General features: G+C 37.5%; 1 protein-coding gene across 5 annotated transcripts in view; it reads right to left on the reverse strand.

Moving 5' to 3' along the window:
- Positions 1 to 25,760, reverse strand: part of LOC139762879 (uncharacterized) — a 112,130-nt gene that overhangs the window by 27,064 nt on the left and 59,306 nt on the right. For 2 of the 5 annotated variants that reach the window (XM_071688110.1, XM_071688109.1), the window contains 8 exons: positions 23,785 to 24,000; positions 22,989 to 23,181; positions 16,962 to 17,150; positions 15,150 to 15,343; positions 11,111 to 11,242; positions 10,044 to 10,124; positions 7,850 to 8,057; positions 4,042 to 6,113 (listed from right to left, as the gene is read on the reverse strand). In XM_071688110.1, the coding sequence (XP_071544211.1) occupies positions 4,042 to 6,113; positions 7,850 to 8,057; positions 10,044 to 10,124; positions 11,111 to 11,242; positions 15,150 to 15,343; positions 16,962 to 17,150; positions 22,989 to 23,181; positions 23,785 to 24,000 (3,285 nt within the window). The remainder of the gene's footprint in view (positions 1 to 4,041; positions 6,114 to 7,849; positions 8,058 to 10,043; positions 10,125 to 11,110; positions 11,243 to 15,149; positions 15,344 to 16,961; positions 17,151 to 22,988; positions 23,182 to 23,784; positions 24,001 to 25,760) is intronic. The other 3 variants (XM_071688112.1, XM_071688111.1, XM_071688114.1) reach the window with 3 other exon arrangements.

A 25,760-nucleotide genomic window follows, 5' to 3' on the forward strand; every position in this document is an offset into this window, starting at 1 on the left:
CAAATTAAACGGCCATGGAGACATCACGCACCCCTGCTGCAAACCAACATCCACTGAGAACCAATCACTTTTCTCTCTTCCTACTCATACACATCCCTTACATCCTCAATAAAAACTTTTCACTGCTTCCAGCAAATTGCCCCCACACCATATACTCTTAATACCTTCCACAGAGCATCTCTATCAACTCTATCATATGCCTTCTCCAGATCCATAAATGCTACATACAAATCCATTGGTTTTCTAAGTATTTCTCACACACATTTTTCAAAGCAAACACCTGATCCACACATCCTCTACCACTTCTGAAACCACACTGCTCTTCCCCAATCTGATGCTCTGTACATGCCTTCACCCTCTCAATCAATACCCTCCCAAATAATTTCCCAGGAATACTCAACAAACTTATAAATCAGTGATTATAAGATATTATTCAAGATGGTGCATAAGTTGCTTTACTGAGAACATTGTATTTATCAACTACCACAAGTTTGCTGTCAGTTATAAGGAACTCACTTTACCTGAAAGCAAATAGACAAAAATTTAAGATTAGGGACTAAAGATTATGTTGACGAGAGTATTAAAGGTGGCACATAAGTTACTTTACCGAGAACAATGTATCAATCAACTACCACTTACATCCTCAAAGATTTCTAGCTGATGCTCTTCTTTAAACTGATTCTCAAAATCTCTCTCATCCGTATTCAGTATTTCTTTAAGGATATTTCTCATTTCCACAATATCACTGGGGACTGACTCGTCTTCAGACTGGATGCCATCTGGAAATACGTCCTGAGAGTCTTTACTGACTTTAATGCTACTGTCTGCATTACTAAAATTTTGATCTGTGCAAGCCTCTTCAAAGGGATGTTCTGTGTCTGTATTACTAAAACTCTGATCTGTGCAAGCCTCATCAAAGGGATTTTCTGTAATGCTCACAACTCCAAGCTCGTGCACATGTTTTGTCATTGACAATGTCAAATCATTTGCAGCGTCAATCTTTTCCTTGATACAGGTGACTCCCTTGCTACAGTTCGGCAAAAGTTCACACCGAAGGGAGTCTTCAACTGAGGCTACATCCTTCAGGTCACTGCCTTGACAACCTTGAAATCGTGAGACATTACTGGCAACTGTAGCATTTTCAATGGCAAGAACTTTACTTTTACCGCAGCCCATTTCTGGATATAAAAAATTTATCTATCTCATTGCCAGTACCATAAAACGTCACTTTATGACTCCTATAAAATACTCTGTCCATTCTTGGAATTCATCTATGAACGTGTGCCAATTTGATTTCAATATCAACTCATTACCATGATATACACACAGTGCAGAGATCTTATCAGTGACCAAGTTCAAGCAATGCCACTCTACAATCCTACCATTTCTGTAAAATTATTTGTGAACAGCTTATGCTCAGTGTTCACTTTAACATACACATTAAGCAGGTGTAGAGCTTAACCTTTGCACTTTCCTCAGCAGTCATTTAATCATGTTTATAATTTTTGACACAATTTATCCCACTAAGTTGCAGTCAATTACAAAAGTTTTGCATGTGATCATTCCAGAAGACACACTTTACACCAGCACAGTCAATCACGATCACTAAACCAAGGGAATAAATCTTCGTTCAACAACCTGGGTGATTAAACGACAGAGATAAGATTAATGATAAGATTATCACAAGAAGCTGGTCAAAGATTCAAATGCACCTCTTTACAGCATAATCTTCCTATTCAGTTCCTACTGAAAAGACCACATCTGACTTTATATCATATTTGTCTAATCCTCCTATTCAGGTCCTATTGAAAAAATCACATCTGCCTTTTTATCATATTTGTCACGTTCTTTTGGCCTTTTTTCTGCATTTTTTCCCCTTATATTTCCATATTATTCCAAATAGGTGAGCTCCATTTTTTTCAATTCTTAAGTATGGTAACTTGCAATAACCCAATAACCTTTAACCCCTTCCTGGTTTAATCTATCCTTTGATCTATTTACATCTCTAATGCCTATTTCCTCCTAGAGCTCCCTGAAGGGGGGCGACTCAAACAAAAGTCTTCATAATTAGTGAACTCCAATGCCACTTCTTAGCCTTTAGTGCATCACCCTTAACAGGACAAAGGCAGAGGGCAACTCTAGTGAAATGTTTCCTGGTATTAATGTCCTCCTCCCTGTTTGAACACACTCTGTCCTCTCGTTCGCATTAATTTTCACCTTTCTTCTGTTACACACGCACTCAGAAATTCTCTCATCAGCCTTTAGAGTTCCCTTTCCAGCATACTACAGAGCCACATCTTACCCAGACACACTTACATTTACCTCCCTAACCATCCCACACATATACAGGTTAAACAAACATGGTAACATCACAGGTCCTTGTCACATAACAACATTCCATGGGACACTTATCATTATCTCTTTCAGCTCGCATACCAATCTTACTTGCCTGGCAAAATGTCTGAAGTACATTCGCCAACTTTATGTTTACCCCATATATCAATAGCAACTTCCATATAGCACGTTGGTAAACTTAGTTTTTTTTTTTTTGTCGGTTTCCCGCGATTGCGAGGTAGCGCAAGGAAACAGACGAAAGTAAACTTAGTATTCTTATATTTTCTTACCGAAGCTAACCTGAAACAGTGATTCTGTTCTGAAATGCTGGTACAGCGTTCTGAGAATATAATATATAATGAATACATTGAGTGTTATGAATATCATGGAAAGTAAGGGGATAATTAACAAAAAAGTTGGTGAAACAATTGTAAACAAAAAGTATGAAAACCCTCTCAGCTCCTCGGTTGCCAAGATCTATCATCATTTTCAATTTCTTAGTTGGAATATACCCAACATACCCACATCAATAAATGATGGATGTGAAAAATCAAAAATCAACAGCCATTTGTGCTAGTGCTCTCTTCCTCATAACGAGCCATTCCACATATTCCCAGCTAAAGACCACATTAACGTGATGTATTTCAAACATAAATCTCAGTAATGAGGGGGAGTTAAGTAAATTTTTCCTAAGTTTTGTTGATCTTTGAGTGTTTCACTTAATTTACATAAATTAACCCTTAGTTTTCCCTGACATTCTTAACCCAAACTACCTCACTTTATTTGGTACTGTTGAACAAAAATCAGCACCCAAGAATATACTCTGCAACTTTGTTTGTACTCTCAAAACACTATACTAGAACTGCAGAACAAAATCATTCAATATCATTGTGGTTACATAATTTGAATTTCCGTTTCTACATTCAAAATTCCATAGTTTACTCAAATGAGATTTTACTATTCCAAATGTAATACTTCAGTTCTTCTTAATGCAAACAACCATTGCTGCACTAACGCCAGTTCAATGCTCACCATTCTTTCTTTTAAATGCACTTCAGTATAATGATTCACTTTGCTGATTTTACTCTTTTGAAGTGATCACTGAAATTTGTCAATCCTTTAGCTTTTTTATGGCCCGATAGTCATTCTTAATTCATATGCACTTAAAGCCATTACCTCACACTACATCACATGACAAAAACATAAAAAGGGGGAGCAAAGTTAATGTATACACACCTTCCATGTATATCAACGGGTGACAGGGATGCGCAATATTTTTTCTAACTCCGGCAGCATGCTCTTATTAATGTCTAAGGGTAAATGGTGGAAGCAAATGAGAATAAGAAGACTCACGATGCACAACACAGTCTGCTACATAATGCATCTTGTGACGCGATAAGCAGCAAAACATCAATGAAAGAAAGAGATGAGCATTTCACCAATATGATGATAAAACCTACATGCAGAACTCATCAGCAATGTGCTGAGCCTTTCTCTTGCACATCTGATACTTAAAGTGTAGAACAACAACAGCAAAAATATTGAGAAAATCTGCATGCAATGCCTAGCTTTCTGTGGGGAAAATGCAAACAAAATTTTTTTTACAAGCAGACCTTATGGTACTACATCTTCAACAAACTCTACAAGCAGACCTTAAGGTACTGCATCTTAAACTTTACAAGAAGACTTTAAGGTACTACATCTTACCTGGGTAGAGCTACTGAAAGAAGAGGAGAGTGTTGTTGATGTCTTGAGCGAACCAGTTGAGGTTACAGTTAAAGTTGGAGGCTGATCTTGTTTTATGCTCTGGTTCTCAGTTGTCACAGCCGTTAGCAAAGAGCTGATGGTTTTTGTCTCTTGGCTTCCAGTTGCTCCAGAAGTGATTTTGGCAGATTCAGTTGTTGTGATATGAGATGACTCATTAAACCTAGCAGTTGTACTTTCACTGGCTGTAGTTAAAGATTGTTCAAATTTTGCTGGCTTGAGATGTACATTCCCTATGTGCGTTGAGCTTGAAGTTACTGTGGAGGAAGGCTTTGTGTCTACGAAGCTACTGTGAAGACTGGATATTTGTGACTCTGACAGACTGGACCCAAGACTAGTAGGCAGATTGGCACTCATTTTGAAGTCCTGCTTTGATAATTCTACTCTTGGCTCAATTTTAGTGAGATCAACTAAACGTGGAATTTTTGACACCTGTGGAGGCAGTGGAGGAAGGTTTGTGGCAGATGCTGTACCACTGGTGTTGACAATGTCTTTTGCAACTGACTGAATGGTTTCGTGGCATTTGTCACAGATGCGTACCCCAGAACTACCAAAGGACCGTCTTTCTACCTCTGGGGTGTGTGCTGGGCTTGGAGGGCTTGCACTGGTCTCAACATTAAGTTCTTCTTTTTTCAAGTTTAATGGAAGGGTGTTTATTCCTGTGGTACGAGTTTCTGGTTGTTTAGTTTGAACATACGTAGATACTGTGATACCCTTATTAGGCTTGGTTTGCTCAGATATCTTATTGCTGATGGGGATGGTGCCTACAGCAACAGAGCGAGTGCGAAGGTTATCACAGCGATCGCAGATTCTATCACAAATTTTGTCATTACTGGAAGCCACAGATCTAGTCTCAACTGATGAACATTTTTCACACCAATTATCAGTTAATCTGTAGTCACCTACTGCAAAAGATCGAGTTTTAGTGTAAGTACATTTATCACACAGAAGACCTGTTGTAATCCCATCTCCTGAACCAACTGATCGTGTTTTGATATCTCTACACTTCTCACAGAAGTTGTCAGTAATTTTGGAAGATCCAACACCAATATCCACATTAGAGGGTTTGACCATAACACCAACATTTTGTAATAAGGGCTGAAATTTTGTTCTGGTAAGGAGTGGATCATCAATCATGACCTGGTTGCCACGATCTACCATAAGAGGCTTACATGACAGAGATATACTTGCAAGTCGATCCTCTGTTTCTCTTTTGTTCTCCCACTCTTTCCATGCCTCTGCTAAGTGCTCATTTAATTCAGCCTTTGTACATAGGTCATCCATGGTCAGGTTGGTATTTATCAGCTGTTCTGTTCTGTGCGCAGTTTCAGTGTTGGTTGAGTTGTCGAATGTTAATACTGGAGGAGCTAACTGTGGTTCTGAGAGACGACTTATGATTGCTGACTTCCTACCAAGTTTTTGTAAGAATGTATTTTTGGAGCTCCCTTCCTTTTCTAATTGTTCCTTATTTTCAGAATTTATATCCGGTTCAACACTTTCCAATGAGACACTACTAATATTCAATCGACTTAGTTTTTCCAGATGAGATGTTGGTGGAGTTCCGACACTTTTGCTTTCAAAAGTCTTCCGATTTCTTTCGTAGCACTGCATGCAAGGTTTAGCTTTGATTTCTTTTCTTCTATCTGTTTCTACTCTATCAGTTGTCATTCCAACAGATCGTGTCCGATTGCCCACATGCGACACACCAATATCCCTTGTCAAAACACGGCAGCTTGTTGATGCGTCTCTTGTATTTTTTTGCACAACCATGGGAGTACTTGGCGAAGCGTGAATTAGTCTCTTTTCCAAAGAATGATCTTGGCTATGGCTTTCTAGAGCCTCTTTCAAAACATCTTGACTTGACCGTCTCTCATTTATATGATCTTGAGCTTCTTTGATGAAAAGAGCAGTATCTTCCACAACTGAGCGGACTGACTCAGTTTCTGAACCTTCAGATACTGATCCTCTTCGTGCACGACGATAAGATCGAAATTCTTCTAAGTTGACTCTCATCGCTGAAAATATAAGTAAAAATTAAACAATTTTAACAAAAACATATGACTTAGTGTGTGCTGAGGGTACTGGCACTCTCTGATTGCTATCCAGAAACAAGCTGATAAAGAGAAATGCACTGGAAATCCTCAATACATCTAATTACGGTAGAAAGCCATGAGTAAATGAATCTTAGGAATCAGCTCTTGATATGGAATACAAATTATAAAAAGCTCTACATTGTCCACCAACAGGCAGTTCTGGCCATTCCCACAACTCAGTATGCACGAGAATATATTTGCCCACTTAAAGTTAAGCAAGGTTTATCAAAGATATGCATGCTAAGCTCAATCCAAGTTCAGGAGGATCTCGATTTCAAGACACAAATTCCAAGCATTGAAGAAACCTAGCAATGCAAAGTCTCAAACAGTGAGTAGAATGGATGTCACTAACTCGTCTCTGCCTCAGCTTAAATCTCTCATTATCGTGAGGACCATTAACCTAAATGCAGCCTCTTACCAAAGTCCCTCATTCATTAACAGTTACCACTCAGTTATGAGCACAACAGCATTTCTTCCTCCAGTTTTCAAAACTAGTGCACTAATATATTCAGCACAAAAATATTTTCAAATTGACATGCATAGTTTGTGCCCAAAAAGCTAAAGGACATACAATCATAAAATGAACATCTCAGAATCTAGGAAACCTCCTTTGGCATCTGAGATGTTACATACAAATAGGCCATTACTGATCATAGACATTTTGGTAATAACATATGCATCTCCGGAGACAAAAGCAAAGATTCTTTCGCAAAAAATTTAGATTCACTCTTGGTTATCAGTCTTTCACCTTCTTCAAATGTATATTTTGCATGTTTGCTCCAAAATTTACCTAAAGGTATCTACATTACTTTTGTATCTATTATAAATGCTGTACTTTAGGTTTCTGCTACACCTGCATAAAAATATAACTTACATAATAAAGTTTTCTATAAATAATGTATGGGGAAGGCATCGTCTAGAGAGAGAACAAAATCTAAATCCAAAAGCACATTTAAGAGATAAAAACTTATTAATGTTCTACACCAATAACCAGATCTGTCGTATGCTTTAGTAGAGTTCTAAGGATCATAACCAATTCTGCTGTAAGCTTTAACATCATACAGGACATAACCAGCTCTGTCATATGCCTTAACGTGCCCTAAGGGACATAATCATGTCTGTTGTATATTTCAATAGAGTCCTAAGGGACATAACCACGTCTGTCGTGAGCTTTCACAGTGTCCTATGGGACATAACCAGATCTGTTTCACTATCAGAGGATGAAAAGGAATACAATCTTGTTAAGGAACTTCTCACTTCAGAAGAGTCTATTTCCCTGCTACTAATTCTGGTACTACAGCTGCAGTGAGTCCAATGAAAGTGGTCCTCGGTTCAATAATAGTATATCTATGAAGTAAACAGACAAGGTTATGACTAAGACCACTACCACATGGGTGGGGTATGCTGAAACTCTATCAGATACACAGAAGACGACAACGACCACTTCAAACTGGTTGGAAATTAGTACACAGAAGTACTATTATAAAACAAGAATTGAGGATTACTTTTTGTATTTTCAAGATTGTGATGTAAAATCCTTATATAATGATTAAGGAACCACAAAATAACTAACACTGCATTGTGTCTATCAACAGATACCTGTTCATTCCAGAATAAATTTATACCCGATATCACTAACACAATACTCGTCAACTCACGAGACTCGCTGCGTTTTCTCGGTACTTGAGGAGCAGATACACAGGCACTCCTTAAGCGAGCCAATCTCCCTTCTAATTCCTCCTCAGACAAATCAGTAAGGTCTCCTTCTAAACTTGGTGGCAACAAAAGGGGTACATCATCTCTTCGCACTAGCTTTAGTTGTTGGAGAAGTAGTCTCTTTTCTTCCTTCAGCACATTCAACTTTATCTGCAAATGCAATATTAAATTTCAATTCACTCAAATCAACTAAAGGAACTGCCTCAGAATATGGACAGAAGACAAAAGTAAACTGTACCAGTCCACTTACATCAACACACATCATGACCCAATTTTTCAATTGCTCCTTTCCCATCTCATTTACATTCATCTCAAGGAAATGTGTTAAATTTTTTGTTCATCTCAGTCCATTTTTTCATCCCTCACCCTTATAGTATTTTCTGGCACACTGCTTCAATCATTCTAACACATCTACGAGCATATTCATTCATTCCCCTCTTCTAAAGCTATAAATTCATTTCCTTTCTCTAGTTCTGCTACAGCATTACCATCCTTTCCATACTACTAATACATCCACTCCACAACACCATTTCCTTTCCATAATTCTCTATATCCAATAACTGTTCAGTGCACAACAGACCACTCCACCTCTCCCATATTCTGGGACACAACTCTTCCGTGTAAATATTCCATGGCAGGAGGTATAACACTACTACTAATGCATCCTTATCACTCAGTGTTTTGGCTCTCTCCTCCATCTCCTCTCCTGTAAGTAGGTAATTATCTAGCCTCTTCTCTCTCTTGTTACATTAAACATATCTTTTTCTCTTTTACAATTAACATGTCTATTGACCTAATCTTACATATGGTTCCATAACTCTATTTCTTTGTTTCAAATTGTAAAACTCACTTTAGCCTATCCTATTATCCAATTATATGCTTCTTTCCCTTGTAAGACACCTATCATCTCTGTCTCAATACAAGAATTCTTCTCTTTTCCATTCTATTAGCTAAATTGTCTTTAGATGCTAAATCCATTTTTTCTTCATACTTCATCCAAACATCTTTCCCTTTCATTTCTGTACTTGCAGTGCCTTTTTTAATCTATGTAGTTCCTCTTTTCTGTATATCATTCAGCTTCCTCTTTTATCAGTCCTTTGGCCACATCGTTTCTCAAATTCCTCTTCTTCGAGAATCCTCAGGTCTTGCACCTCATCTTCTCACTCTCAAACTTTTCTTTTGGGCTATACCTAATGTTCAAGATGAGAGCTGTCTGGACTTGTAATCTATGCCGTATGATTATGATCCTATAGAAAAGCCATGATGGATCTTATCTGCTTTGGCATGTGCACAAATCTGTCACTCTTATACCCTAACCTATCCCTTCTCCCATATGAGGAAGTGAAAGACAACTCAACATAGTAGCATGAACATTCCCTTCTTCCACAGAGGACAAAAGGATCATTTTCTCCCTCACATCTCCCAAATATTTCAACATTTTCTATTCCCATACCCAGGAATCATGCACCCTTCAATATCCTGAAAGCCTTTCATCTCAAAAATGAGAGGCTCATTAACGATACCTTTCCCCCCAACCTACAGTTTACTTGCCTTCCTAGGCTCCTACAGGATGACTTTTTGAGAAACTGTCGCATTAACAATATGAGTAATTATGGGAGGAAGTGGTGAAAGAAGATATCATACCACATAAAGTCGATAAAGTGGAGAACTGAATTACAGTTCTACAATTGAGGGAACGTAAAGAGGATTGGAAAATCATGAAAACTGTAATAAGCATTTCAAATGGATGGACAAATGGTGGAAGGCAAGTGAAGGCCAAATAATGATTATTCCAAAAAGTAAAATGGTGAAGGTATAAAAGGTAATGATAAACAGTGATGACCAAAGGGTGATGTGCATGAACCTAACTGCCAATGTGAACATCTTTTACACAAGAAAAGTGTCCATGGACACAGAAAGACAAGAATAACATATATATAATGATGACCAAAGGGTGATGTGCAGGAATCTAACTGCCAATGTGAACATCTTTTACACAAGAAAAGTGTCAATGGACACAGAAAGACAAGAATAACATATGTATACCGTAAATTACTTTTAATGCATCACCTTGAAAAATATTCTACACAGCATAATTTAAAAATAATGAATTTCTTGTAAATGTTCCAGACATACCTGAAGCATTGGTATTGTCCTCACTTCCTCCTCCAATTCCTTCAGTCGACACAGGCTTGTGGCCATCTGGTCACGGATAGACTGAGAAAAACATTGGTTTAAGGAATAATCTGCAATATGTACGTAGCATACATCTACCAGTGCAAGGTGTTGAATCATCTTTTCACATTCAAATACACAATAAGTAAGACAAACATCATATAACTTTCTAAAGCATGTAAATAAATCCACACTGATAATACAGTCAAACTTCAGTATACTTTGCAACCACTGACTGCCATAACTTTGGGACTTTGACCTTGGCTATCTCTTAAACTTTTTCAGTGGCATGAAATGTATAATAATTACCTACTTCCTTACTATATACTATTAATATACTGTAATAAGCAACAAAGGCATCTTTACTAAAATAAAAGTGTGTTACAGAAATGAACACAAGTCTTGGCTGTGGCACCTAAGAGGTCGAAGGGGACAATATGTCAACTGCATCAGCCAAAAGGACAGCTACCTTGCAGTGCACGTACCTGGTATAGCACGTTTGTCACTTGCCCCATAAATAAATCATAAATGATGCATATGAAACAAAATTTTTCATCAAGGAAAAAACATTTACAATATGCTATTCTACTATGAATGTCATTACAGTACTGTTCACTGAATAGTATACCCGAGTTAATAACATATCACATACAAATCATATGTGTAGTTGAAGCAGCAAAGGTACAGCAAATGCAGTGGCAACCCACCCCTTTACCTACTTCTCTCTTACCATGCATGACACTATGCTTGCTTAAGTTATTCAAATCAAAGCCATATAAAAAACAACTAATGATTTACAAATCTGTTCTCGTTTACAACAGTGAACTAGACAAGGTTGATTGGCACTGGCACGACCAACCAACTTTATCCTTTTTGTGTGTGTGTGTGACAATGACACCAGTTAAAACAAAGTTGGTTAATGGGGAGCGAGGCACATACACTGAATTCCTATATAGAGACCCACGACCTTCTCAAACATACCTGAAGTGTAAACCACTATGTGTTAACATTATTTCACTCTGTCCTACCTGCAGTGTGGTCGTGCTGACTCCAGACATAGCAGACGTGACACTCATGGTGTCAAAGTCTGGCTGAGTGGCAGAACAGCCTCGGGCAGCGTTGAGAACAGCCAGAGTCTCTGAGAGGTGGAGCGGCATATGCTAGGTGGCAGGAGGTGCAAAAGCATTAATTGGCAGACAATGATTCAACCCTTCACCATTGACAAGGTTCAGTCTAACAGATGATGAATGGAGATTCCCCCTTTTTTTTTTAAAGAAGATACTGAAGAAATTTTCTGGGCTTACTTCGGAATCTTATGCCATACGATGTCACTTCTAATCTGGGTAGATTCATATCCTAGTTAAATCCTCAGACTGGGGTTGTAATATCCCACAATAACAGGCTGTTGTAATCCTAGGATCCCTTTATGGAATTTCCATGATGCTCAGATAGTACGCAATGTGCTCAGAGATCTCTGAAGGAAGAAATACCATAGCTAGTAATGGGATGTCAGAGGTTAATAGTTTTTTGTCTTCAGCTGGGTGGTGACAGCATAATCAGAAATGGTCTTGTGTATGGTCTCTTCTATGTTTGTATGCTTAAAGTGATAGGTGGAAGCAAGACTGTAGGTTCTATAATGTGGCATGTGTTTCAAGTACTGTTGATTCACATGGACGTATTTGGGGGGTGTTGAAAATAATGAATGTTTCATGTTTGGTAGGTGGCGTACACAAATGTGTTCATTTTTTTCACTAATATCTGTGGGCAGAGGTTGCTGGAGTGTATGGCATGGGTATGGCTAGTGGAGGCTGGTGGGTACTCATGGAGTGGTTTGAACATAAGAGTTCTACTGATGTTGCAACAAAGTGAGACCTGGGCACAGTGATGTGGGATTGCACTGAGAGGATTTTTGTTTCATTGCAAATGTGGTGAGCATTTGTGGTTGCTAGGCTGCTAGTGATTGTAGTGAGTGCTATATTTTGTGCAGTTTACAGCTTTATTGCATTTGCTTTAGAGAGGGTGGGTAACCAGACAGGTAAGGAACAGATAAGGATGGAACATACCCAGAAAATGCCCAACAAGGCAAACTCACAAAATGAATACTCCCAATTACCACCGTGCAGATTACGACAGAATACAGGATGACGCCATATCTTTGTAAACTGCACAGCTGTATCAGTTAAAGTGAACCTTGCATTTGAGGCCGAGTTTTGTAAAGCCACTTCAAACAAAACTGTTCAACCATGGGGTAATGGAAACTCAAGCTAATTCTGCTGGCAATTATGTGAATCCATTCGAAATGCTTACACTATGGTAAATGCAGCTTGGCTGAAAGATTTGGGCTTAAGAATATGATCAAACTCCCTTCTCAAAACCTGACCTTATTTCCTTACAGTTTCTAAGGACCGGCAATCAAAAATAAAAATAAAAAATCAAGCATCTTGAGAACGATAAGAAAAAAAGAGGCAGAAAAAGGTGTTGAAATACAGTACATACAAGAGAAAATAAGGAATAAATATAGTAAGCAGAGATACAAGAGAAGCAAGAGACACATGAAATTTTTTTAAGGAAAAGGCAAATAAAAGGTACAGGAAAACTGAAAGACATGCAATGAGAGAAACTCAAAGAACAAATTGCTGCAGAAAAAAAAAGAGCAGAAGTTATAGAATAAAGAAAATTTTTTGAGTGAAATCCAAATGAGATAGTTGACAAGATGAGAGGAAACAACAAAAAACAGAGGAAAACTAGCCTCTGACAGAGGAAATATCAGCTTCACACTGTACAACACTTGCAGATGTCACTGCAAGAGGCCTGCTGAACAAGGATACAAATGTATGTCTTATAAGAAAAAATTAGAAAACAACCAGTGTGGGCAAGACAGGCAACAAGCTGCAAAAATTTCACATAAAAGCCAATCTTATGGTTGATATCACTCATCTAGAAAAAGCAAACACATTCAAGTATTTACGAGTCATCTGTCTCCGATGTTACCTCATTATGGTGGTGGTGGTGGGGCGTGGGGTGGGAGTGGGGGGATCAGTCACCAAAGAACAAAATGGAAAATGTGAACCTAAATCCAAAAACTTTTTCTCTTTTCTTTTATATTTGAATGCCCTTTCCCACATTAGCGAGATAGCACCAGGAACAGATAGAGATAGGTCATATCCGTTCACATCCATTCTCTAGCTTCCACGTGTAAGGTCTTGAAAACACAGCGCCCTATCCACAATTAGGGCCCCATAAAACTTTCCATGGTTTACCTTGGATGCTTCAGATGCCCTAGTTCAGTCCACTAATAGAACACTGACCCCTATAAACAACAAAGTTCAAATTCACTTTAACCTGTGCATGCTTTTCACCCTCCAGCATGCTCTGGCCCTGATCACTCAAAATGTTATTCACTCCATCCATTCATCTCCAGTTTAGTCTCCCTGTTCTTTTTCCCCCATGTCTGGTGCATATATCCTCTTTGTCAACCCTTCCTCACTCAGTCTTTCTATATGTTTAAACACCTTCTTCAGCTCTCTCAACCACACATCTCTCTTATCCTTATATTACTTACTTGATCAAGCAACCCTACACAACGTATTGTCCTCAAACATTTCATTTCCAACACACCCACCCTCCTCCACACACCCTAAGTTATCTATAGCCCATGCCTCAAATCCATATAATAATGCTGGGACTATTAAACCTTCAAACATACCCATCTATACCCTCCCAGATAATGATGTCGTACCACACATTCTTCAGTGCTCCCAGAACCTTCCTCCTCTCACCCACCCTACAAATCACTTCCACTTCCATGGTTCCATTCACTGCCATGTCCACTCCCAGATATCTAAAACACCAAAAAGTCAAAATGTTCTCTGATGAATTCAAAGTGAAAAGCAGGGAGTTTAGCTTATTATTTTGTATGTATCTGAGAACATTTTCCAAACTCTTTGAAGCATCATCAACAAACCTCACTGTCTTGCCTTCTAGGATGATCATACAGATATTATGGATCCACAGAAAAATCACATCCTTATTTAACTGTCCTACGGCAACTTCTTCTACCAAGTTGTTACTGATATGCAACTCCAAAACTCATGAATAAAAGAAATATACGAGAAGGGAGAGTGATGAGCATATTGGTAGTACTTTATTTGGTGCAATTCAAACCGTAAAACTCTTCTTCAATTTTCACACTAGGCAGACTGTTTACCTTAAGCACCAATCTCTAGAGGCAATTCAGCACATACATAAAAGTAGTTGCACACCAAACTCTTAAGCTGTATTAAATCTGCACAAAAGCACAGCATCTAAACTTGAATGCTACATTACCTGCGCATCTTTGCATAAACTATTTGTACATTCTTCTTATGATTCTTACAAACTACCCTCCACCCTATAATTCTTATTCTCTACCACACAGAGACCTCATGGCAAGTTTGAAGGTAGTATACTGTATTCCTTCAAATTAGACGATGGCTGTGGAAATCTTATAGTCTTCCATGTATGGTAAGCACAATAATCAATGCTGGCTATACTGAAGATAAAATAATGAATTATTTCATATGGCTTCAATAAAAAACATCTATACAGCTATACTTTTTTCCGTTTAATCCATGTTTGAAAAAAATCCCTCACTTAATTTCATTTTATGAACATAGATGAATGCAACTGTATCAAAATCCTACTCCGGACATCCGACACGATCATTCAACTACCTTCAGACCTGCCATCAAGTCTAAAAGCAAATGATAAGTACAGTATTTCCTCTACATAGGGTATGTGTCTGTTATATTCTGTTTTGGCACCATACAGAAGCAGTCTATGTTAGCTACTTTAAACAGATTATATGTATGTAATTTTCCCCATTCAAAAATCAATTTTCAATCATTTCTATAATCTATCATCACCTAACTTCAAAATGTGAGCTTGTCTTAAGGTTAATGTTGTGTCTTAGTTTGCATCCATAATTAAGTTATTCTACATTCATTAAGTGCCAATTCCTTAAGTATGCCTCTGCTACTACTATCCAGGATCAGTGTTGTCGTTTTTCGTTTTTCCACTTGGTCTTACTTGTTGTATCATTCCCACATCAGGAGGACCAAGCCCATTGGTGATAGCAGCTCCCCCAGCAGCGGTAGACACTGGGGTTGTAGGTTCCACTGACGATACCACACCTGGGTATCCAGAGGCTGAGGAAATGGAGGACAGGGAGGATGTCGAGTTGGTGCGCTGGTGGCGCCTTGGTAATGAGGAGTCATCTGGTACTGAAATGAAATTTTTTCCAATACTTATCATATGAATAAGGTGAATTTTTTTTCAACCTATGGACTGCTACAGTATGTCAAGTTTTCGTTACATAAATCTTGATTTTTAATTTCTATGCCCAATACATTTTGCTAAAGAGTAATGTGCTGAATGTTCTGTCATCATCAGATTTTCATTCAACCAAAGCAATGCCACGGAACAACTTCCAGCAAGAATGGAGTGGAAGACAAGAAATCAAAGTATGCAATCTAAAGGGGCATCTTGTGGGACAAGCACAACAAGTAACATTTCCTGTAGGAGGAAACAGTTCAGCAACTTGAGATGTAAGTATCAACTTTAACACGGAGTCATGCCAACACAAACATTACTAGTGAGAAGGCTACATACACTAATTATGGGGATTATAAAGAAAATCGATGAAATCTACAAATCATAAAAGAATTAAAACAATTCAGAACCACAGCATGGCTCTCCTGTACTCAGCGATGATTTCAGCATCATGACAGATTTTCAATTTCAAAATAACCCCTGCTGCTGCATTTATATTGGATCCTTTGTTCCTCATAAACAACAAATCATTCATCAGATTTTTAACTTCATTTCCATCTCTTTCTACAAACTGACGTTAACTCTACATTCCTCAAACTAAATACACAGCTAGAGGCATCATGACATCTCATGAACATGGCTGCATAATTGGACTGAATGCCCTCAAGAAGAGAAAAGCTGCTAAAGTGAAGTGAATGGGCTATGCATCCTTTAACGATGATATGGCAAAATATTGTATAATTCATAACCTACCATCTAGCAAAATACTTTCATATCCCACCGGCAAGTGGCCCACTTGTACACAAGATGCTTGATTTTTACCATAGTTCATTTAAGCTCGTGTTACAGCTCCCCCATCATTTACTACCTCCAAGTTAAGTAGAGTTATTTCAACATGTCTGTAAGGAATGTTAGATACTCAGTAGAGTTCAAGAGGTAAAGCTAATTACTCCATGTAAAATGTTTTAAAAAAGGTAAATCAGCAACTTGTGTGCACAGCAAATAATGGGGTAAAACTATTAATGAAGATTAGCCGTAAAGAAGGTATGTAATTGTACTCAATATCACACCTCTAAATATAATAAATATTGTGAAAAACAGACCATCCAGAAGTGAACTAGCAAGAGAAGCTCCATACACATTCCTTCAACCTTATATAACAGTTTTCTGATGTGAAATCCAAAATAAGCTAGACAAGTAATGCATGCTGAACTGATGTTTCAGTGCAGTTGTCAAAAGGTGAGTTTTAGTTATAACATTAACAAAACGGACAAATGGTCATAAACTAGTGCCTCCTTTACATTTAGTGTTGAGCCTCTCATTCAAAATGCAGTTTAAGGTATTTTCCTGGCAAAACATAAAAGCTGTTATACCTTCAACTCACCTGTGACCAAAATTTTAAGTTTCATTCAAACATCTTTTTTTTTTTCAAAGCAATAGATTCAAAGGAAAATAGGTTCAACTTCCATCTAAATAAAACTTAAATAATATACATATCTATACATACTAGCAGTTTACTGCTTCATTCACGGCTAACGACAAAGAACCCTACCCCTTAACCAGACTCACATGAGCCTTCCATGGCGTGGCGAGGCTTCTGGTCACCAAGAGTGTTTCTGGACCACCCACGACGCAACACTCTAAGCACCGCCATCTGTGTGCTGCCCTCATCAGCCCTAAGGGGCCCATAAGGGTGGAGTGTAGGAGAGGGCAGAGAGGATATAGGATACGACAGAGGTGAATAAGACCTGTTAAACCCTGAGATATGGTTACAAGCGAGAGCAGGGAGGTGGAATTATGGGCAAATCAGAAGAGCAAAACAGAAATTAGGGACAAACAATGGACAAAGCATATGTGTATCATTACAACAAGTGCACAGCAAGGGTACAGAGACGAAACAACAAAAGCAAAGCACATATATACATATATGTATATATATATACAGTATAAACATAGGAATATATAAGACTGGTACTTGGGAAGGATAAATATATGCATATGAATGCGTGCACATAAACATGAAGAAAAGGAAAAGTGAACAAGAAAAAGTGGCAGCAAAACAATGATGGATACAGCATACGAAAAGACAAAGAAATATGATAAACAATATTGTAAACAAGAAGAATAAATGCAGATAAGCAAAAAAATGAATCATGAAGAATGAGGATAATGCAGTACACAAAGAGCAGAACACAAAAAGATATATGAATACAAAGAGTAATGAACACAATATACCAGACAAAATTGATTAATATGGATTTAAATTACCAAGGAGCAATTATAAGCAATTCGTGGGAAAAGATAGGCATTGTTTCAGCAAAAATAATGAAATAATTAAAAATGACATGGACAGTACGTAATGGGGAAGGGGAAAATGCACATGGAATATTCACAAAATCGAGAAGTAATGATAATAATAATAATAATAATAATAATAATGATATCAAAAGGTGAGGTACTTAGTTATATCATAAAATACAATTCCAGACTCAAGAAAGATGAAGGTCATCAACAGAGACAGAAAGACATGGTTGGTACAAGATGAAAGGTGATGGAATATCAGGAAAGGATTAGTCAAGGACAGGGTCACAGGGAAATGGGGTAACGGGGAAAAAAAGCAGAAATATGAGAGTCAATATTATATGCTACACACAAAAAGCTGTTATGAATCATAAGATTTCTTCCTGTACTTGGAAAATACATGTAACATTTGTCCGTGAACTGTCAAAGTGGATGGCAGCATAAACCGAATTAAAGTCAGAAAACCTAACAGAATAGCACTACCCCTTCAACCAAAAACCACTGTGCATTCATGAATCACATTCCATACTAACTGTGATTCACTAATCCAACCACAAAGTGGCTTGATTAATATGCAGGTGGTACCATCCCAAGTTGCAGGTAACACACCAACCACTTCTTCAGTTCAGTATTCATTATTCCAAGACCCTGAGCTTTATAACTTTATATTTCAATAAAAAAGTTCTGTAAGCACAACATATTCATCAAACACGAGGGCTAGCATGAAAGTGATGATATTTTCAAGTCCTACGAACATATGTCCAATGACATCATACACTGCAAATGCCAAAGAATACAGAAATAAAAACACAGAGTTGACAATTTTCCTTAGCTGTCAACACGTCTACTTAAAACAGATCCAGAAACATTTGAAAGAAAAAACTGTAATCATAACTTGCTCTAACCCCTATTCTTTGAAACTGAGCTTTATTTCAGGCAGCTACAGGATGGGCAAAATATACATGTACCCCATTTCAAAATCAATCTAAAACATCAAGAACCTGAACCTTTAGATTTTGAATAATCTAACCACAACATTACTGATAAGTTGAATTGAAGGCAACAGAATTACATAGGCATCTTAATCCTTTAAAAAATATTCTTGCTTTAAATGTCTTTCAAGGCAAAACTCTGGCTGCAAGTCATACTTGAAAAGCTCAAGCAACATGTAAAAACTAATAAACTCGGGAAGCTGGTACATGTTCTAAAGTATGCATGGACTGTAGGGCACAAAAAGCTTGCAACTGTTGCAAAGCTTTTGATCTCTGAGAAGTTTGTGAACAATTAAAGATGCATAATTCATGTTATGATGCACTAAAGGCTAAAAAGTGGCACTGCTGTTCACCAGTTATGGAGACATTTGCCGTGGCCATCCTCTGATGGAGTTCCTGAAGGGAACAGGCGTCAGAGATAGAATTCATATATGCTGCAAACTGTAATGAACTTCATTCTTTCAGTGATTCAAGCTATATTTTATATTTTATCATTCGTGAAATTTGAGATGATTTACATTCAGCTTTTCTCTAAAAGTTCTCCTTTTCTCCCAAGAGTAACAATCTACCTTTCCTTCCAAGAAATCAACGTAAAGAAAACAGAAACGATGCACTGCAGAGGAAGCTGATGTGTTACCAGCAGTTATGGACGCTACCATCCAACTGACAAACATACTTAACAAAGCTAACTTATGGCTGAACAAATTGCATCTAAATCAATCATATGGGGTGGTGACTGAAAGCTAAGGAGATGAATACTCCTGTTGGAAGTCTGACTTACTGTTTAATAAGGTTTCTGCAGCGTATCACACAAGACAGATTACGAACACATCTTCATAGTACATTTCCAAAAACAGGAGAAAAGCAATGACTAAGGTTCAAAGATTAGATGAACATTACGGCGTTGAAGAAAATAAAATGTTTTATTGAGGAATTCTTCTTTATATCTGAAGGCTAACTTTCTCAATGGGAACTACTTTTAGAACCTTAATCATTTCAAACATTAAGTGCAAATAGGTGCATCATATGTATAAGCACAAGTGAGTGCATTATCTAAATGCAGGTGCAAATAAATGCTATAAACTACATAGAAGAACACATGAAGCAAAGCAATACATAATCTATAGATGCATGCAGTAGTTCTTCCTAAATTATATAATCTACAACATCATTACAACACATTACAGACATTCTGACTCATGGTAATACTAAGGATTCTATTGACACTTTTGATAAGGCAAAGCAATGTGAGGGCCGTATTAAGGATATCTACTAAAACCAGGTGATGCAATAATACACTTTACCAATATACCTCTTTAAAAAGTTGTCTTCTGTATCTGGCTGTCTCAATCCCCAAACACAACCTTTCGGTAAAGAGACCCTCTTAATCCTTCAAAGGCAGTCAGTCTCATATGAGGACCATTCAAAAGTGAACAGTTCACCTCATATGAGGACCAATTCTTTCAGTGGCTGCCAATGCTGGACTGCAACTATTTTACATACGTGTTTACCATTTCCTGCTTTACAGTGAGGTAGCACCAAGAAAAAGAACACAGACCTTTTCATCGTTTCCCCTGACCACTTCATTTGCCCAGGTTCGGCTCACTGGCAACATAATGTCCTGCACAAAATCACATCTCTTCAATTCACTCTCTCTCTCTCTCTCTCTTGCATTTTCCTGCATGTTTAGGCCCCAAGCCTTCAAAACATCTTTCATGCTATCCTTCCCTTTACATCTTGGTGTCCCCTTCTTTTTCCCTCCTCTATTGACAAGTTTATCCCATTAGTCATACTTTCCTTACTTATCCTCTCAATATATCCAAACTTTTTCATCACAGCCTCTTCAGCTCTCATACATGCTCCACTTACTATCACATCTCACTCTTACACTATTATTTCTTACTTGATCAACCATCCTTACACCATATATAGTCCTCAAACATTTTATCTCCAACACATTAACCAAGTTCTTTATATTTCTTTGTCTAAACCTCCCCTAAAGCCAAAGTGCTCCTCACCTGTCACATGCTTTGTATATGCTGTCACCCTCTCAATCACTTCTCTTTCATACAACTTGCCAACTGAAGTATACCTCAGTAATTCAAACATTCAGTTTTTGTTCCCCATGCTTTTATCAAAGGCCACTATAAATACATTCTACCACTTCAGACACTAACTTTATTTCATTTATTTATTTTGCTTTGTCGCTGTCTCCTGCGTTAGCGAGGTAGCGCAAGGAAACAGACGAAAGAATGGCCCAACCCACCCACATACACATGTATGTACATACACGTCCACACACGCAAATATACATACCTATACATCTCAATGTATACGTATATATACACACACAGACATATACATATATACACATGTACATGATTCATACTGTCTGCCTTTATTCATTCCCATCGCCACCTCGCCACACATGGAATAACCAACCCCCTCCCCCCTCATTCTACCACTTCAGACACTAACTTAGGCCACACAAATGTCAAACAAACTGACTAACTAATTACTAACACTGTCATCCTCTTTCTTGAAATACTCAGCTGCGCTCCCATCCGCTCTTCCTACCCGGACATTCACTGTAATCTATATAATATGAATGTTCACACTATCACCTGAAAGTAAATATCCTTAATGCTAAATTTTACAATCATATTTCTTCTAGTTTCATAAGAGCAAGAAAGTTTTAATGATATTTTTCTCCATTAGGAGTCCTGCTGATTTTACAATACTGCAATGTAGAACATTTTAGACTTAGTAATTTGTTTTAGAACACATCATCGTCAACTCCACAAACTAATGATCATTTCATATAATCAGGAAGAACAAGCAACTAATATTACATTCACAACACTGGCAGTATAGTCAATCCTACTCTTCCTTACGGGCTTTCTATACCTGTTGTTATACTGTAATAAAATATTTGATGTATCATTAAAGTCCACAACCTTTCTTAATCTAAAGTGATACTACACCAAAGCATAACAAAAACATGCGCAACACAACAAATTGTGCAATGCAAGGAAAAGCAAGAGATTCAACAAATAACAGGTTGCAGAAAAAGAGCACACATACCTTGTCTGACTATGAATTCTAACTAAATATTCTTCTGTGTATTCAAGCCAGAAACTTTTCTTCTAACAATACTTACATCCAAAGACACCAGTTTCATTCTAGTCAAGTGCTGTAAAATTCAACATTATCTACTTTTGAAAAAAAACTAAATTCCCAATCTAGTAATATACTGTGGCATCTAAAACTACTAACTCTTGTAAACTACCTCTTCCTATCTAGTTTCATGTTGTGACATCTAACAATTCTAACTTCTGACAATTAGCATTTTCATCTTGTAATACACTGCAAAATCTAACGATATCAAATTCTACAGACTACCATTTTCATTCTAGTCTTGAGTTGTTGCAAATAAACATCTACTGCTTAACTTATCATACTGACACCTTTAAAATGAGAACAATTCCTCAAATTTAGAGGGTCAAATTAATAATGCAAAAGGTTATATAATCATATACAACAAGCCTAATAAATCATATGATACTGAAGTTATCATCAACATGCTTGTACCCAACTCACGCCATTATCAAACGGATCATTGAAAAACTTGAATTATGCAAATCTATGAAACAAACAACTAGATTTTTTCCATTACCATCACCATTCTAAATTTACTTTTTATCTCAACTCCACTTTACATTTCAAATCCAATATGCAGAAACGAGAATTATGAAAAACATTATCTATACAAATGAAAAATCCAATTAAATGGACATTTTCTACACACAGAAATCAAAATCATACCATAGTTTCACCTAAAACTTCTCTAATAGTATTACAAACTGTGCTAATGTAAAAATCCAGTAAAAATACACATATAATGAAGGTATGTCACTTCCCTAAACTTCATAATGAAGCCTCTGCCTTTAAGTTAATACGAGACAATGCTACAAAACAAAAAGCAAAAGCAGCCTTCATGCTACGAAACAACCTTAGAAAATATGGGGAAGTCTAAAAACATAGAGTCAGAAGGTAAGTAATCAAATGACGTTGGCAGTATCAGGCTTTTCTCCAAATGAATGGTCTATCAAAACCATGTAAACATGATACGAAAGAAGGAAAACATTCCATTCAATATTTCTTATAATTCTGTAAAACTAGTAATAATATATAGCAAGATAATGTGAAATCTTCACTGATGCTGGTAAAAACAAGTACATAATGAGTATGCCAGGTAGATATTAATTCAAGCTTCCTCTTAAAACCTGGACAAATAACTTACATTGTCTGGGAAGAGAGTGAGAACGTGATACTCCCACCCCAACTTTAGGGTTAACAGAGTGTGTTTGGAGGGGAGGAGTATGGTGTAATAGATCAAGTGAAGGAATGTTTGGCGGCAAAGTCTCCGATCGGTTCTTGAAATTATGCTTTTCACGGGTGTTCTCCAACATTTCCTCAAAATCCATCACTGCCTCCTAAGCAAGAAATAAAGTCAAAATAATAATACATCATCGATAACTCCACTGGCTAACTGTAAATAAATACTAATACTTAATATTGCATGTACTTGTAGTACTAAATATGGACCTGTTTCATCAAAGTGTGACACTGAAAAGATGCTCAATAGTTACCTAGGGATGATATCAAAATACATTAAAGTTTCTGGCAAAATAAGGATCACAATGGCTACTTCTAGTTCCCATTTAGAATACACTACAGCCTTTATGACATATAATCCAAATAAATCTCCCCATTGATCCATAAAATGTCCTGCTAAATGGCAAAATCAATTCTACCATATTGTGTAGCATGACCTATCATGCGATAAAGATAATAAAGAATTTCAATCATTGAATTATATGTCCCTTACTACGGTCATTGCTGGCTTTTCTGCCTCTCTATCAAGCTAATAGTCATAAAACCCTCAATATGGGACTTGCTAGAGAGAAATATCCCAAGCAGCATCCCTGAAGCTTAATTCACATTCAACTCTCAATATGGGAGTTACTAGGGAGAAATGTCCAAACCAACATCAAAGGTTATATTTACATGCACCAAGTTTAACTGTAATTCCTTACCTGAAGAGCTTCACTAGCATCTATATTGGAGCTAGTATTTAATGCAGGACTAGAGTTTGTTGTGTTAATAACATCTGGAGGTGGCCCAGACATTATGGGGGTAGTGCATCGCCTTGGTGGAGGTGGTGGTGGTGTTCGTTCTCGCATAGACTGGGTACGCCTTGCAAGAGATGATGCATCTCTACTCAGGCTATCATATTTTAATGGCTCCTCAATCTAGAAACAAAATCAGCTTGAGAAAAAACTATTTCCCTATAATGAAATGGTTCACGTAACTTACACATCATGTATGCCTATTCTCATATTCTCAAGAAGGCAGTATATGCAAAATTTTCCCTAGTTCCTAATCATCACATGTTCAAATGCTAAAGACCTTAGAGTATTTGCAGAGAAATCATAGATGTTAAATAAGCACCAAGACCAATGTTGATCAGCCATGAAACCTTTGCAAATACAAATGTTTGGTATACGCCTAAGGTGTATCCATTGTACTTCCTCTGTACCTTAAGCTTTACTCACTAACATCAAGTCAGTAAAAATGAAATTTTATGATACCTGTTAGCTCCTACTTAAACAAAATATATCTTCATACCAAGAAAACACTATACTAAATAATAATGATAATAATAATAATAATAATAATAATAATAATAATAATAATAATAATAATAAGGTTATTAGGTACAGTAGGGGTGAGGGTCAAGTCAATTGGGAGGTGAGTTTGAATGGAGAAAAACTGGAGGAAGTGAAGTGTTTTAGATATCTGGGAGTGGATCTGTCAGCGGATGGAACCATGGAAGCGGAAGTGGATCATAGGGTGGGGGAGGGGGCGAAAATTTTGGGAGCCTTGAAAAATGTGTGGAAGTCGAGAACACTATCTCGGAAAGCAAAAATGGGTATGTTTGAGGGAATAGTGGTTCCAACAATGTTGTATGGTTGCGAGGCGTGGGCTATGGATAGAGATGTGCGCAGGAGGATGGATGTGCTGGAAATGAGATGTTTGAGGACAATGTGTGGTGTGAGGTGGTTTGATCGAGTAAGTAACGTAAGGGTAAGAGAGATGTGTGGAAATAAAAAGAGCGTGGTTGAGAGAGCAGAAGAGGGTGTTTTGAAATGGTTTGGGCACATGGAGAGAATGAGTGAGGAGAGATTGACCAAGAGGATATATGTGTCGGAGGTGGAGGGAACGAGGAGAAGAGGGAGACCAAATTGGAGGTGGAAAGATGGAGTGAAAAAGATTTTGTGTGATCGGGGCCTGAACATGCAGGAGGGTGAAAGGAGGGCAAGAAATAGAGTGAATTGGAGTCATGTGGTATACAGGGGTTGACGTGCTGTCAGTGGATTGAAGCAAGGCATGTGAAGCGTCTGGGGTAAACCATGGAAAGCTGTGTAGGTATGTATATTTGCGTGTGTGGACGTGTGTATGTACATGTGTATGGGGGGGGGGGGGTTGGGCCATTTTTTTCGTCTGTTTCCTTGCGCTACCTCGCAAACGCGGGAGACAGCGACAAAGTATAAAAAAAAAAAAAAAAAAAAAAAAAAAAAAAAAAAATAATAATAATAATAATAATAATAAAAAGCTATGTATCAACCTCCTCAAAAGTGAGTAATGTCAGATCTAGTTTATCTGCTATAATCATGAGAAAACCCCCGTTAAATTGGTGCTTTTCCTAAGGTTCAGAACATAATCTACTCAAGTGTATGTGATAAAAATAAACTATTCCGGTAGTTGTGCAATGCTGTCTCTGAACAGCACTCTTAGATCAGTAGGAAAACTATCCATAGAATACTTTCATATTATACTCCATGACATTACTACTGCTACATAAATTTCATGAGTGTATAATTTGTACTACATCTATGCAAACTGGTTCCTTTGTTATCACTTTTAGTAACTCCAGCGCCACTAAGCCACTATGCCTTATTTGGTAGAAACAAGCATATCTGTGCAGTCCCTTTGAAAATAATTTGCCCAA

Source organism: Panulirus ornatus, chromosome 45, assembly GCF_036320965.1.
Source record: "Panulirus ornatus isolate Po-2019 chromosome 45, ASM3632096v1, whole genome shotgun sequence".
In the NCBI taxonomy this organism is placed as follows: Eukaryota; Metazoa; Arthropoda; class Malacostraca; order Decapoda; family Palinuridae; genus Panulirus; species Panulirus ornatus.